At 41.0% G+C, this 17,056-nt stretch overlaps 1 protein-coding gene across 1 annotated transcript in view; it reads left to right on the top strand.

The window, feature by feature from the left end:
* The window catches only part of SBF2 (SET binding factor 2), a 353,360-nt gene that overhangs the window by 278,079 nt on the left and 58,225 nt on the right, over positions 1-17,056 (top strand). The window contains exons 22-26 of the mRNA XM_045291145.1: positions 2,351-2,546; positions 2,905-3,032; positions 4,550-4,725; positions 6,941-7,086; positions 9,106-9,304. Of these exons, the coding sequence (XP_045147080.1) occupies positions 2,351-2,546; positions 2,905-3,032; positions 4,550-4,725; positions 6,941-7,086; positions 9,106-9,304 (845 nt within the window). The remainder of the gene's footprint in view (positions 1-2,350; positions 2,547-2,904; positions 3,033-4,549; positions 4,726-6,940; positions 7,087-9,105; positions 9,305-17,056) is intronic.

The following is a 17,056-nucleotide window of genomic DNA, read 5'->3' on the forward strand; positions in this document are numbered from 1 at the left end:
TATATATATATATATATATATATAGATGTATATGAAGCAAGACAACTGCTAATTAGTCCCCACAGCAGTACAAAGGGCCCAGTTCAACTCACTTCCATGGAATAGTTAATATACTGAAAGTCCTTCAACTCACAAGGCTGCTATGTCCTCTGTAGAGCAATGCAGGCAGTCTGGCCACAGGCAGCAAACAGCAGGGCGGGTCACCAACAGTCAGCCAAACGACAGGATCCAACAGTCCCCAGCTCAATCGATGCACACACCAGCAGCGTGGTGAAGCAGGTCTCCAAGGAACCTCAAGCTCTAGGGACATGATCCATGGGTTGGGTGTCCCACAGGTAGTGTAGCTCACAAGTTGAGGCAGAAAACTAGCTAAGGCAGCTGCACACTGGTCTGATCACCAGAGAGCGAGAGAGAGAGAGAGAGCGAGAGCGAGAGCGAGAGCGAGAGAGAGAGAGAGAGAGAGAGAGAGAGAGAGGTGGGGCTTGCCAAGCCATTTATCTCTTTGCCCTCCAATCAAACTGCGACCTTGTTAATCCCACATGTTCTTATTGGCCAGGTTGGCACAATAAACCTACCTATCACACCCTCATTCCATGTCCTCTCCTGAATCTGGCTTGAATTTCTGGCATCTATCTGTAAATATACTGCTGCAACCATTTAAAAATTATTTTCAGCAAAATTTTACATGCTAAGATAATAATGATATTATTCTATAATTTCTACATTCTATGGGATCACCTTTCATGGAAATTGGCACAGATGTGGATCTTTTCTAGTTAATTGGCCAGGTAGCTGTCTTCCAAATTTCTTGGTATAGACAAATGAGTGTTTCCAGCACTGCGTTAGTTTTTTGAAACATTTCGCTTTTTGTGTTCCATCAATTCCTGGAGCCTTTATTTTTAACGGCTTTCGGTACAGCTTCAACTTTTTCTTTCAGTAGCGTCATTCCCTGTCATATGCCACCTCTTGAAATGGCTGAATGTCAGCCACTTTCTTTTGGCACAATGATTCTGTGTATTTCTCCCATCTTCTTTTAATGCTGTCTGCATCATTCAGTATTTTACTCTTGGAATCGTTCAGTATTGTGCCTTGAAGCTTAAATACTTTTCTTAAATTCTTTCAGCTGGATATAGGTTGACTGTGTTCTTCCCTCTTTGTTTCCTAACTCCGGTTCTTACACATCTCATTATAATGCTTTGCTTCATCAAACAGCCTTCTGACACTTTCTGCTCAGCTTTTTACGTCATCCTTTCTTCTGTTTGCTTTAGCTAGTTTCATGTTCAAGAGTAAGTTTTAGATTTTTGTATTTAATTTTTTATTGTTAATGAGGTTAAGGTTTCCAGAGTAGATCATAGTTTTACATTCAGTAATTCATATCCATTCTGACTCAACTCGTCTATTGCAATCCTCTCAGTAGACCCTCACTTAGTCCACTTCCTCTCCGTGTTTCCTGTGTCCGTTCTTCCATCCTTCCTAACCATCTGAACCTTGTCTTTGGGTCAGTACTGCCTTTTTAATCTTAAATGGTTGATTATTCTATCACAGAGTGGGGCTCACTTCCAGACCTAAAGAGTAAGAGTCATGATTTTTATGCATTCCATTTCATTTTTTACAACTTCCAATTTCCCCAGATTCAGACTTGGTACATACCACATTCTGATAATTAATGAATGCTTCCGGCTATTGTCATTTTGAGTCATACCCCATCAGCAAATGAAGGTCCCTAAAGCTTTGCTCCATCCACATCATTAGAATTTACTTTGAGGAGGCAGTTCTACCTCTGTCATGTTCTGAGTGCCTTCCACCCTGAGGGTCTCATCGTCTGGCGCTGTATCAAACAATGTTCCACTGCTCGTCATAGGTTTCAGTGGCTCGGTGTCCTGAATTAGACAACTTCTTCCTTCTTCCTAGTTCATTCTTGTCCCTATAAGCTAAGCTGAAACTTGTTCACCATGGGTGATGCTGCAGGTATTTGAAATGCCATCGGCAACATCACAGCAACACATAATCCACCACCGTATACAAAACTGACAGACCAGAACGGGGGTCTCTTTCTTTATTAACACATAGAAATCTCCCTTGTTTTTTGACTGGTTACAGTGACTCCTATTAAATGGGTGCTTCAAAGACTTGAGTTATTTCTAACAATTTACTGTTAATAAGCAGCAGTCTGATCATTTCACTCCTGGATAGAGAAACCTCCATTTCTCTCTCTTTCCAAATCTGTTTTGTCATTTGGCAACCTGGAAATTCTGACTGAAGATCTTTTGGGTCTAGAACTGAAAAAGACAACCTTCATTTGTTAGAAGCCATATACGAATTGTGTCTGAAAGATATTATTTTTCCTTAGCCCAAGATTCTTAGACCTGCTCTACTGCCAGGAGAAGAAATGGTTTATGAAGGTCTTCGAGTTCTGCTGGATCCTGATGGAAGGGAGGAGGCCACCGGAGGCCTTCTTGGCGGCCCCCAGCTGCTGCCCGCAGAAGGAGCCTTGTTCCTCACCACGTACAGAATTCTCTTCAGAGGAACCCCCCATGACCAGCTAGGTATGGATCAGAATATGCCATCAGTGCATGGGTATGTGTGTGGTATAGGACATTTTGATTCTGTCTGTGGACTATGATTTACAGATCACGTCAGATTCAAAAGAAACCTTTTGCCAACTATTGTTTTCATTTGTCAACAGGTAATGTATACTTAGAGAACTAAAGGTATTTTCTAAACAGTAAATCAAGAGGGATTCATTCGATGAACTGTTCATCATTTCACGTGAAGTAAGGATATTCACAGGGCCCAGCTGCTAAATATGCTGACTTGTCCCAGCTCTCTAGGGCCTGCAGTTAACTGTAAAGCTAAGGTCTTCCAGGTACCACTGTTGAGTCCGTGGGTCTTGTCTCCCTTCAGTCGGTGAGCAGACAGTTGTGCGGAGCTTTCCCATTGCCTCCATCACCAAGGAGAAGAAGATCACGATCCAGAACCAGCTACAGCAGAACATGCAAGAAGGGCTTCAGATCACGTCTGCATCGTTTCAGGTTTGTAGGAAAGGGAGCAAGTCTCATGCTCAAAAGTTCTCAAAACTGTTCATGTATTCCTTTTCTGTGGTTAGACGATGAGGATGAGGAAGTCCAAGAGAGTAAACTTATCGATAAACTAAACTAAACTCACTGCCACTCAGTCTATTTCGACTCGTGGCAAACCATTGGACAGGGTAGAACTGCTGCTGTGGGTTTCTGAGACTCTAGTTCTTTACCAAAGTAGAAAGCCTCATCTTTCTCCCATGCAGTGGATGGAGGTTTCAAACTGCTGGCTTTATGGTTAGCAGGCTGACTTCATAACCACTACGTGACCAAGACTCCAAACTCAGCAACTGTCTTGGTTAATCTCTCAATTCCTGAGCTGTTAGTGAACTCAAGAGGACCAGTATATTCTCAACATTTAATAATCATAGAAATTCAAACACACACACACAATTGGCTTTTGTTCTCTGTCAAGTTATACCTCAACTCATGTTTGACAAAGACCTTAGATAAAAAGAAATTCTTTGGGGCTCTTCTGTGGAAGAGAGATGAAACTCTGAGAAGCATGTGTAGGATTAAAGTCCAGTAGGCACTAACTGTATCCAAACCAACCAGCTGCCATCGAGTCAGTCCCAGTGGAACTGTATGTCAGGGTGGCACTGTGTGTCAATCACCCAACCTTCCCCCTGGGGGGCCCTGACTTAACTTGAGCAGCAGAGCTCAGTCGCCGTTTGCACCAGGCGGGGCCTGGTAGCTGAATAACCTTTGGTAAAATAGGGGTTTTTTTCCTAGGGACTTGTCATCATACCCAAACTTGTGGATATTCTTAGCAAATGAAACACTGGAAGAAATCATTTTCATCTGTTATTTTTTTGTTTTTAAAAGAACTGCCATGCTGTGATGTTTGGCTTTAGAAAATTCCTCATGCTTTGTCTCTGTCTTCTCAGATTTGCAAGGACTGTGATTTTTTTTTTAACCTCATTCGGTCCAGTAAAGTACTTCCTAGTTAGTCCCTCGCTAACTGAAATATGAGGTACTAACCTTCTCCCATCAGAGCAGTGACTCCCTAGGGATATCCTCACTCTTCCCATTGCCAGAGAGCTATAAACTATATCTCATGGCGATGCAAGGTAGAATTCTAGTCAAATTGGATTGCTTTCTCCGTAGATTTGTAGTATATCAAGCAGAAAGAGATCTCATTAGGCTAAACTCCCCATCCAAAACTGAGAAGCGAGAAGGGCATGTTTGTTCCCTCAGCCACTACAAGTTTATTTTCCCACCCTTTGGTAGAAGAGAGAGTTTTAGAGAAAACCCACCTTGAGAATCCATGAGTCATCTTGCAAGTAATGCTTTCTGAGTCTCACTTTTAAAAAAATTTTAGAGTCAAAATTGGGTTTAATAATTTCCAAGGCCCCTCAACTTCCAGAACCTTCCATTTGGAATTGTTATTTTCTGTTATTTCAGTGATGCAGGCAAAAGCCGCCTAGAAATCCTTGATGCTTCTGATGTGCGTAATCTCTTTTGTCTCCAAGTTGATTAAGGTAGCATTTGATGAGGAAGTGAGTCCGGAAGTAGTCGAGATCTTCAAGAAGCAGCTGATGAAGTTCCGCTATCCCCAGTCCATTTTCAGCACCTTTGCTTTTGCTGCTGGACAAACTACCCCCCAAATAGTCTTACCCAAACAGAAGGAAAAGAACACCTCCTTTCGGTAAGAGGAAAGAAAGTGTCTTCATTCCAGCCCTCCATGTCTTGACTGGCTGGCCAGAGCCCGCCCTTTGTGTCCCTGTGATGGCTCTTGGGTTCGCCACTGGGTCAGGCTCCTGTGGTTATGCAACAGCCGCAGTGATACCCAGAACAAGTTTCTCAAACCGAAATCCACAAGAGGCTCCGACTGTCATCGTGCCCGTTTCTCAAGATGCATTTGCAGAGTGGGAAACCCTGCTTTCCCTTCCGCTTCCATGAATAGGCAGGCTCAGCTCAAAGTTTTGCTTTGGTCTGGAGATCGGAGCCTTTCTTCTCTTGTTTTTAATAATGTTTTCCCAGGAACAAAGATAGTGCCTTATATAACAACCGTGTAGTCATCAAAACCAGGAAAGTGAATTGATATAAAACTCTTGTCTAAGAGAGTTCATATTTTTCATTTTAAATTAATTGAACTCAATAATGTCCTTTTTGTGGGGGTGGAGCCTGGGTGGGGTGTCCTGGTTTAGGACCCAATTCAGGATTGGGCATTACATTTAGTTATCATGTTTCTTTAGTAGAGTTCTTCTTTTCAGATGAAAGTTTTTAGAAATTTACATTAAAATTTTAGGTTTTCAACTATTATAAAATAACAGTTGTTTCAAAATTCCCAAGACGTTAAAATGTTAATTCATTTTCATCATTAATCGAACACCTAGCATTTGGGCACCTGCCAGTACAAATTATATATTAGGAAGAACTTTGCAGACTTTGGGAAAGGACCCTTCCTTAGTCTTTGTGGGGCAGACTGGGGATTAGAGAGGATTTCAGAATCCAGACAGTGTGTCATTTCTCATTTTCGTAGCTGGCCACTTGTACCACTGCTACCTGGTAAGCAGAGGAGAATATCGAGGTACAGGCACAAACAGCCTCTTAGATATTTACAGAAGTGAATCAAGCTTCCTTCCTAGTACTGTGGGGTCACAGAGGAGCCCACGATACTTGTCATTTCTGCCATCTGGGATGGAAACAAAACTCGGTGTGCTGTTTTAAGGTTAGAAACTGTCAGATAGATGGACACATAGATTGATAACTGGGCTTTGTATCAAGCTGCAATAGGGGATATAACAATTAAAATTGTTAAGCATTCTAGAATTTCCTGAGTATATGAATCATTGGCTGGGATTTTTTTTTTTTTTTTTCAGAAATCCCTCTTGAGTTTCTGTTATGTTATACCTGAAGTGATTTATAATTGGTTCAATTATGAAAACTGTAGTATTTTATTATTTCTAACAGTTATCTAAAGCATCTTTCATAACCCTCAGGTTTATATTTCAGATGACGAAAGATGGGGGTCTGATAAAACTATCTGACAATAAGAGAATAATAAAAAAATAATCTTACAGTCTTCACCTCACTGCCACCAGTCAAGAAATAACTTCTTTGTTTAGTTCTCTGAGTTATAAATACTCTTGTACACAGATATTCTATCAACCAGGAAAAAACAACAATTTGAATAAATACAGTGCTTTTAGTCTATGTGATTTTGCATCGGAATTTCCCATTATTTAAAACTGATTGTCAAAAGAATATGCTACATTTCCAGTTTCTTAGTTTTTACCTCTCAGAAAAGGAAATAACATTTTGAAATATTGTTGTTTTCTAGACTTCATAAGGTTTATCGCTAATTAGAGGCAAGACACCACATATGCACACTTGAAACATTTAAACAAAAACTTGAAACATTTAAGATGGTTGGCATTGCCCTGAGTGCTCGTGGCAAAGAGTTGGGGTCAGTAGGAAAGGGAGCAGGCCAGCTTTCTGTGCAGGAGCCCTTCCTCGGACAAAGTCTGTGGGAGTTGTGGTGCAGGGATGGAGCAGGAATAACCAGGTGGGGCTGGGCATATACTTAACCAGAAAGCCAAACTGAGGTGTGTAGATTGGGGATGACAAACATTCTGTGTCCCACTCAGGTTCTTGTCCAAAGCAGAGTCTTAGTGTCAGTGATGTTTTGTAGGAAACTAGTTTGCTAGGTATGTAAAGATTGGTTTGGGCAATATATAAAGATTGATCCTAGGATATGTGAAGATTGCTCTAAAGAAAGAAGCTTCGTGAAGGTCTGGAGAATGCCAGTGAGGAGAAATGGAAAAGAACTAGCTTGAGCTATGCAGGTATCAAAAATCTGTCCGTGGCACCTTCCTAGTAAATGGACATGCCCTTCCTTTTTTGTGTTTTGCTCGTAGCACCTTCTCAAAAACAATTGTGAAAGGTGCCAAGCGGGCGGGGAAAATGACAATTGGGCGGCAGTATTTATTGAAGAGGAGAACGGGGACAATTGTCGAAGAGAGAGTGAATCGTCCTGGGTGGAATGAGGAAGATGATATATCCGGTATGTATGAAATCTTTTTTTCCTTTATTATTCAGTTGTATTCTTATTGTCCCATGGAACTGAGCACCTGAATCATCAAATTGTATTGAAACATAGATCTCATGAGAATGCTTTGAGGTGCTTTCAAGCTTCTCAAAACTGAGGGTAAAAAAAATATTATTTTCTCAATATTATATTTTTCACATAAAGTTCTGTTCATTTTGTACTTTTCCCTTATTGATTCCATGGGGCTGGTTGACTATTTCTAACTGTGTCTTGTGGGAGAGAGGAAAAGGGACACCCTCTGCATACAACTGTAGTTACTGGGCTGCCCTCTGTCCCTTGTTCCTGTGCAACTGGAGTGAGGATGTTGACTATCCTCACACAAGTACAGATTTGAGGTTTTAATAAGAGCATTATAGATGAGCCTAATCAAGATAGGGGACCTAAAGTGAGAACATTCTTAGATGATACAGCAACAGAAATTTAAAAGAACTGTATTTAGAAGCTGAGAATACCTCTTGTTTGGGAAAGAGGCTGAAAGGAACAAAAGAATGCCTTATTTAATTATTGTTTGCTCCTCTTAGCCCAGAAGCTAGTACACATGTGAAATGAGTGACTACCCAGAGTTAGATCTAATCGGAGGCAGAACGAAGGCGGGCGTACTCTCAGATTGAGTCCTCAGTTTCTCAGATCAATTCAGTTTCTCAGAATCAATCCTCAGTGACTTTATAATACGCATAACAACAACAATAAAATACAGTTTCAGAAAAAGAAACCTCATATCTATAGATACTGCTGGCTAAAAGGTCTCTCTCTCTCCCATGAGCGGGAACAAAGAACTGATGTCATTTAACGTGTATATGTGCCTATGTGAGTATGTGTGCTTACAAGCTTGCCTCTGGGTGCAGTGACAAGACCTACCAAGTATGACTAAAGTCACTCCTGTTGGGGCCGAGAGCACCTTTCAGACATAGAAGAAACCACTAAAGAATCGTTGCTTCTCTCCACTGTTGATGGTTTCATGAAACAAACAGACCAAAATAGCGTTCTGTGATATTGATTACACAAAAGACCAAACTGTACCATTCCCTTTGCTCTTCTGAAAACAACACAAAACTAACCCTTATTATATTACCTTGTGAAGGGTACAAACATAAACATATAGTCCTGATGTATAAGAATCCCTGATCGTTTAGTCTTTTTTTTAATGGATGATAGCCGTATCTTTTCCTTGACTGCTAGTCCTGTAGGTCCATTTCCAAAGACTTTGAAAACTTGATCTGACTTCTCTCACTTTAAAAATAAATGTAAAAGTAAATTAGGGCAGTTGATAACATGGGCTTTTTTTAGTTAGAACATGCAGTACCAATTAGGAATGTTTTTTTTAATCCTCCCTAAAATACTTGATTATTGGGTAAATTTTTCCTACATCTACACTCTTAAAAGGTTCTGTAACCTGAGATTGCTCAACAGTGAGGGAGTTTTCCATGTGTATCACATCCTCTGACAACAATAAGCTGAAACCTGACAAAAACCCTAGGAAAGACTCATTTTACTGTCAGGTTAGGCCCTGACACCGTCTTGGTGTTTTCTTGTACAGGCCTAAGTACAAGTCACAGGAATTCGACATGAATAAGCAAATGTGAAGGAGTCTTGACGGCTTAGTGGTTATGCGCTGGGCTGCTAACCACAAGTTCAGCAGTTCAAAACCACCATTGGCTCCTTCGGAGAAAGATGAGGCTTTCTACTCCCATAAAGATGTTCAGTCTCAGAAACCCCTGTCCTGTAGGGTCACTGTGAGTTGGCATCAACTCAATCAATGTCAGCGATTGAAACAGAAGAATGTGAGTAGTGAATTAGAAGCTATATTGCTTGAGATTAAATGGTTAGATGGTGGTGTTTTCCTGATGTTTTTAGTTAACACATTGAACTCCTGATATTTTATGTCTTGACCATAGCCCTAATACAAACCTCTTCAAGAGGAAATCTTTAACTTTGAGCTGTGTCATTTCTGCACATGGGCTTCTCTCCCGCCAGTTTCAGACGACAGCGAACTCCCCACGAGCACCACGCTGAGGGCCTCTGAGAAGTCAACCATGGAGCGGCTGGTGGAGAAGGCCTGTTTCAGAGACTACCAGCGCTTAGGCTTGGGGACCATCAGTGGCAGCTCCTCCCGCTCAAAGCCCGAGTATTTTCGGATCACCGCCTCCAACAGGATGTATTCACTGTGCCGGAGGTGAGTGCTGCTGGTAGACTTCAAAGAGACTCCCCTTCCTTCCACTGGTGTCTTGACTGAGCTGGTTGTACCCATAGCCCAGCTACAGAGTAAAACGTCACCAAGCAGGAGCACGGCTTCCTGGGCTATGTTAGTTTAAGAAATATATTTCATTCAGGGAGAGCAAACATCGCAGCGGGATTCTGAGAAGGACATGAGGGCCTGTTCCGGCAGAAGTGGAAGATAAAGTTCTTGTCCACTGTGGAAATTGCCCTTCAGCTAGGATGCCTATAGAGAGCTTGAAGGAAGAGTAGGATTTGGCCAGGCAGATAGGAGAATCTGGCGTAGGACAGGGGTCTGCAAGCTCATTCTGTAAAGGGCCAGATAGAAAATCGTTTCCGTTTTATATGCCGTAGGTCATGTAAAACCATCACAACGGCCACAACTACTCAAATCTGCAAAAGCAGCTAGCCAGAGTAACTAGATGGATGGGCGTGGCCAGATTTGCCCCACAGGCTGTAATTTGCTGACCCGGGGGTAGACAAGGTTTTCTTACGCTGTCTAATTAAAACATTTTCAAGAGAATATTGCTTAAAGCATGTTAATGAACACATTTTCTTCTTTCTATTCTTATCTCATTGTTTTTCAAATCTATGAAAAAACCCATGCTTTATCATATGTAAATATCTTTTTTTTTTAACTGCCTTTAGTCATTTTCATCTCCCACATCGGCTGTTGTTTGTACTTAGGACTTCTTGTTTTGAGTAAAGAGAATAATGGCAAGAAAGTGCTTTGCAAATTGTAAGTCTTTACTCAGTTTAGAAAGTTATCTTAATAACTTGTTTCAGCCCCTCTGTTCTTGAAGAACTCTAGACACTTCATTTTAAATGATGATTTAAATTTACAAACATCATTGTGAAACTTGAACAGCAAGTTGGGAATGTCGTTTTAAATTATAGCCAAGTAAGCATTTTTTATTAAATACTGAAAGAGACTGAACCGAGCATGCAGTGATTTTTCTTGGATTTTTTGACATTCTGAATAAATACTCTGTAGCTAAGTATAAGTGGTAGTGGGTGAAGACGGGGTCCTGCTGTGTTTGAGAAGCGTGCTATCAAAACCATGCTTGCCAGTCAGAGGACAGACCTCATTTATCATTTCAGTGTGACAGAAGCAAAACACAATATTAATAGAGTCTTGCTTAGAGCACTTGTTATAAAGCATTTGTGGTGGTGTAAAATAGCAATACTCATGATACGTGGAGAAAACCGTGATGTTGTCAAGATTTCCTTTTACTTGGCTCTACCACCAAAGCCAGTGGGAGCACCACTCAAGAAATCAAACAATGAATTGGACTGGGCAGATCTACTGCAAAAGACGTGTTTAACCTGTTAAAAAGCAAAGCTACCACCTGGAAGCCTGGGTCCACCTTATCTAAGGTATTTCCAGTCACAAAGAAAATGGATGCATTTGAATGATGGTATTGGCAAAGAAGATTTATATACTAAGGACAGCCAGAAGAATAAATAACCTGTGCTTCTAGAAGTGTCGACCGAATGCTCATAGAAGCAAGGACCACCCTATTTGGTAAGATAGAAGGTTGAAGAAGAGGAAAAAGAGGAAACCCCAACAAGATGAATGCCCCAGTGACTAGCTCAGTGCAGCGGACTCGCACATAGCAGCCGTCGTGAGGGTGATGATGGACCGGAGTGTTTCCTTCTGCGGTTCACAGAGGTCATGGGCAACGTCGGGACCAATTCAACAAGCCTCCCCAACAACGAAACAGTCATCCATCTCCCTCCAGCTACGAGAAGGAAGGAAGTGGGATAAGTTTTAAAACTCCAAAAGAAGGCAAGGAAGGAGGGAAAGCCAGGTTAAAACAGATGGGACAAGTGAAAGCAAGTGGTATGATGGTGTATTTAAATTCAGAGGGATCGGTAATTGTATTCATCATAAATGAACCAAGTACTTAAAATAAAAGACAAAGATTATAAGAATATAGCTTTATGCTGCTTCTAAGGGAGATATGTAAAATAAGGAGGGTACAAAAATATTGAAAGTAAAATACCTTAAAATGGATGACAGCATCTGTACTATAATCCCAGTTGATTTTAAAGTGAAAACTATTACAAGAGATAACGAAGAAAAAATGTTCATTTCACACAAAAAATAATTCATTATGACCAAGGAGATTTACCGAAGGAACATAGAACTGACTTAATATTTGAAAAAATTCAGTGTCATTCAATAGACTAACAAAAGAAAAAGAAAAATACATACTACATGTCTTATATTTAGGAAAACATTTTATAAAATGTAATATGCAGTAATTATTTTTTTAAATCATTTTATTAGGGGCTCATACAACTCTTAACACAATCCATACACACATCAATTGTGTGAAGTGCATTGGTACATTCATTGCCCTCATCATGCTCAAAACATTTTCTCTCCACTTAAGCCCCCGGCATTAGGTCCTCATTTTTCCCCTCCCTCCCCGCTCCCCCCTCCCTCATGAGCCCTTGATAGTTTATAAATTGTTATTGCATTAATGATTTTTAAATGACTTCTTTAAACTCTTTTGTTGTTGTGAGGTGTCATTAAGTGAATTTCCACTTTCAGTGATCTTGTTTACAATAGAAACACTGGCTGGTCTTGGGCCATCTTCACAATTGTGGTATTTGAACCTGTCGTTGCAGCCACCATGTCACTCCATCTTGTAGAGAGTCTTGCTCTTTGCATTAGACCTCTACGTAACCAAGCCTGATGTCCCACACTGGAGACGGGTCCCTCTGGTCACCTGTCCAAAGGACCCCAGATGAAGTCTCGCTGCCCTCCCTTTCTAAGAAGTACTTTGGTTGTACTTCCTTGCAAACAGATCTGTTCATTTTTTGGTCAGCACTTGGCATATTCAATATTCTTTGCCATCATTAGAAGTCAAGTACTTCGATTTGTCTTTGGTCGTCCTTATTCATTGGTCAACGTTCACATGTATATGAAGCAATTGAAAATGCTATGGCTTAGGTCAGGAGCACATTAGTCTTCAAAGTGACATTTTCCCATTTTGAAGTGGACTTGCCCAATGGAATCTGTCATTTGATTTCTTGACTGCTCCTTCTGTGGGATCCCTGGTGGCATAGTGGTTTGTGTGTGGGCCTGCTAACCACAAGGTCAGTAGTTGAAAACCACCAGCCACTCCACAGGAGCAAGATGGGGCTTTTCTACAACCATAGAAATGTACAGTCTCAAAAACCTGCACCTCTACCCTGCCCTGTCCGGCTGCAGTGCTCAGGAATAGACTCAGTGTCAGTGAGAGAAGCTTCTGTGGGCCCCGACTAGGGAGCTAAGTAAAATGAAACCCTGAAAACCCCCATATTTTCTTCAGTTGTCCTGAGGTTGCTTATTGGTCTGGTTGTAAGGATTTTACTGAGGTACATCCCATCCTGAAAGCTGTAGGGTTTAATCTTCACCCTAGTTCCTTTAAGTCCCTTTTGCTTTCAGCAGGCTAAATTATCATCTGAATACAGAATTTTGTTCATGAGTCATAGTGAAGCATCTCCGATTATTTGCTCAGCATACAGAATGAATAAACAGGGTGAAAAGATACAACCCTACCTTTCCTGATTTTAAACTGCAGTATCCCCTTATCTGCTTCAACAACTGCCTCTTGTTCATATACTTAAGAATCTAATATTTCATGAAAACTACATAATCAAATAGTTAGAGATAAATCTAGTGAAAGATATGCAAAATCTCTCCACAATATTGAGAATAATTAAATATCTAAATAAATAGATAAATCATGTTTTTGGATTAGAAGACTCAGTATCTTAAATTACCATTTCCCCCCACACTGATCTAAAAAGATAATTCCAAAAGTTATAGGAAAAGGTCAAGTATAGTTAAGAAAGTATTTTTTTTATCAGAATTTTATTTTATTATTGAAAGATTTTATTGGGGGCTCTTACAGCTCTTATAACAATTCATACATCAGTTTTAGCAAGCATATTTGTACATGTGTTGCCATCATCATTTTCTAAACATTTACTTTCTATTTGAGCCCTTGGTATCAGCTCTTCTTTTTTCCCTCCCTGGCCCCCCCCCCTCGTGACCTCTTGATAACTTATAAATTATTATTATTTCCATATCTTACACCGACCGCTGTCTCCCTTCACCCACGGTTCTGTTGTCGTCCCCCCTGGGGGCGGGGAGAGGGTATGCATCAATCATTGCAATCAGTCCCCCTTCCTCCCCTCCTCCCTCTACCTTACCCCTACCCTCTTGGTATCACTACTTCCATTTCTGTTCCTGAGGGGTTATCTGACCTGGATTCTGTGTGTCGTGAGCTCTCATCTGTACCAGTGCACATGCTCCGGTCTAGCCAGAACTGAAGGGCAGGACTGGGGTCATGATGGTGGGGGATAAGGAAGCCTCAAAGAACCAGAGGAATATTGTATGTTTTATTGGTGCTATACTGCACCCTGGTTGACTCATCCCTTCCTTGTGACCCTTCTGTGAGGGGCTCCCATATTATCTACAGATGGCTTTGGGGTCTCTGCTCCAACCCTGAGAAAGTCTTCATAGAATAATGCTAGCAGTCATCAAGACTTTTATATAAAACTACAGCAATTAACACAACATGGATTTGGCACATGGATTGGCAAATAGACCAGTGGAACAGTATTATTCTTAATAACCAAAAAATTTAAACTATACCAATTCCATCTACCGATTAGATAAACCGCACTTCTACAGCACTGAAAATTAACAGAGCACAGCTATATGCACTAGCATGGATGGATCACACAAACGTGCAAATGAAGCCAGACACAGAAGAGTACATACCTTTTTAAAAAAAACAACTTTAAATTATGCACGTTTCCCTTGTGGAAACTTCAAAGTGAGATGTTCATTTTCATTCTAGACAAGTATTTCCTAGACATGCTAATAATGATTGGCTTGTAGTGGATCATTATTTCATATTTGAGATACCAACCTCTGTAAACCAGCTATAGCAACTTTCTCCGTTCGTTGTTGGCCAAGTTCAGCGAGCTGATTTGTGCACAGGGTGAGAAGTGCAGGAATGAGGTACCAATTTTGAAAGCCCATGATACCAAGATAGAAATAGAGTTTACACCCACATAAGACACTGAATATTACCACCAGATAGAAAATGAGTGCAATATGACAGCCAGGATAGCAAGGCTTTTAATACATTTATATTTGACACCTGACCATATTATCAGTCACCATAAGATCTTCTCTCCTGCTTTTAAAAACAGAGTATGTTAATTTCTGTAGAAAAGCTTCCTCCCCTCCCCCGCCCATACAAAAACCAAGTCATGGCCAGCAAACCACAGCAGTGCAATAGGTCAAGGGCAGGACGGCACATTGAACAGGTGATGACAATAAATACTCAGGAGGAAGAGTATTCGTGGGGAGTTGATTTTTACCACCTGAGAGATGCGGGGGAGGGTTGTTTACATTATCATGAGATCTTGACCTGTCTCATGAATGCTGTTTACTTTGGCAGTGCAGTTGGGACAGCTACCTCAAACAGCCCAGCCCCCCCTCAGTATGAAGCACACAAAGCCAAAGGAGGAGAGGGCAGTCGGAGCGATCATTAGAGGGCAGTTGTTGTTTCCGTCACTCACTTGAGATAACTGGCTCCCGGTAGGCTCACTGATGTGACATGAATCATTTCAAACTTGTTTAGAAGCATATTTAAGAGGACTTCAAAAAATCAGTGGAAAATGGAATGGGAAAATAATGGAGTTTTTTAACCCCCTCATATATTTGTAGCTTATCCAGGCACAGACATGTTTACATTCTAGCCCAAGCAGGCACGTAAACCTTCGGTTTTTACTGAAAAGTTAATCATGTAAAAGATCCCTGGTATGAAAACAGATCTTCTGCATTGGGTGGATTAGGTCAAGGCTGATGCCTTTGACCAACTGCGTGAAGGAATACATTCTTTTTTTTTCTTTTTGGGTCTAAAATTCAAAAGCAGACAAAACTCAGTCATGTTAGTGATAAGGATAGTGGTAACCTTTCAAGAGAAAGGAGAAGTCATGATTGGAGGAGGCCTGAGGGCCATCTGCAATGCTGGTTCTGATCCATTTCCTGACCGTGTGGTTGTTGGTAGCTGCCGTCGCGTCTGCTCCAGTTCATAACAGCATATGTACCAAAGAGCGAGACACTGTCCAGCCCTGCGCCATCCTCACAATTGTCCTTTTGTCTGAGCCCGATGTTGCAGCCACTGTGTCAGTCCATCTTGTCAAGGGCCTTCCTCTTTCTCACGCCCTCTTCTTCTCCAGGGACTGGTCTCTCCTGGCAAGATGTCCAAAGTACGTGAGACAAAGGCTCACCCTCCTTGCCCTGAAGGAGCATTCTGGCCCTACATCTTCCAACACAGATTTATTTGCTCTTTTGGCAATCCATGATACTTTCCAGTGTTCTTCACCAGGCACGATCACTCAAATGCATCCGTTCTTCTTTGGTCTTCCTTATTCAGTGTCCAACTCTCATATGTTCATGAGCCAATTGATAATACCATGGCTTGGGTCAGGGCCGCCTTGACCTAGGTGGTTAAAGTAATGTCAATTTGTGATCATTCATTTATGTTTTAAGCATTTGTAATGAGCTCCACAACAACATCTGAGGCCTAATCCATCTACCTCCCTCTTGAGGCTTATCCTAGAGCTGAAAGTCCCAGGTAGTGGGACGAGATGAGTATCAGGGTGAATAAATGTATCTTTCATTGCTAGATGAGACTGCGACTTATTATATAACCTCTACTGATCTTCAGGCTTGTCCTGGCACCAGGGCTCTCCAGCTCTCATTTAAGCCCGTGTCTGGAAGTAGGCGAGGCCCAGATCCTATGCACAGCAGTGTTGAGTGTGTGGCACCCATATTCAGTGGAAGAGGGGCAGCCCACAGGAGGGAGGGTGAAGGGTGGTTGCCTGTTCTCTCTCAGTGTTTGAAAGTGCTTCTAAAGCCATTCAGAATTACTCCCTTACCTAATGAACATAGTCATTGCTTCTCAAAGCTTAATATTGTATTAAATAGATATTGTATGAAAATGGTATTGGTAATAGTGGGCCCTAAAAATAGAACAACTTTTCCAGGCTCAGCTTGATCTTTTCATCGATTTGTATGACTAGAAAAATATCGTCTAGAGGGCCCAGGGACCAGAGCATTTACAAGCCATTGGTTACGTGTGGAAAGTTAATTTGGCATCCGCTCAAGTAGTTGAAGGTTATGATTTACATGACCATAAACTGGATTTCTGGACTTACAGTTGGAACATTACAAATAACAAAGTTTGTTTAGTGTAATATTAATAAACAAGATAAAAGAAATTCATGAATCTTTTAACCCTGTTTATCTTTCTGCATTTAATTTACTTATCTACAAAACATGATATATTCCCATTTTTTTATATATTTCCATTTTTAAAGTAAGTTGTTATTAAGTGAAGGGAAAAAAAGATATGCTAGTGTATTTTTAAAGTTTTTCTAGCATCATAGCCTATAACTGTATGTGCTAATCTGTCATTGTTTAAATATATATAATATCAACACCTACCATTAATTTGAACTCAAATTATGCATTTCACAAAAATTCGCTTTTCTGAAAGACCTATGTTTTTACCAAAGGGAAGGTTCACTTTTGTGAGAAGCAGAGCTAGCATTGGTGTTTGATTTGCAGGGTGCCATTAGAGGCAGCCAGTGCACACTCCAGCAGCCAAATGGTAGTGTCAAGCTCCTTCCC

Source organism: Echinops telfairi, unplaced genomic scaffold (assembly GCF_000313985.2).
Source record: "Echinops telfairi isolate 266 unplaced genomic scaffold, ASM31398v2 ScPeMD7_60;HRSCAF=208, whole genome shotgun sequence".
Lineage (NCBI taxonomy): Eukaryota > Metazoa > Chordata > Mammalia > Afrosoricida > Tenrecidae > Echinops > Echinops telfairi.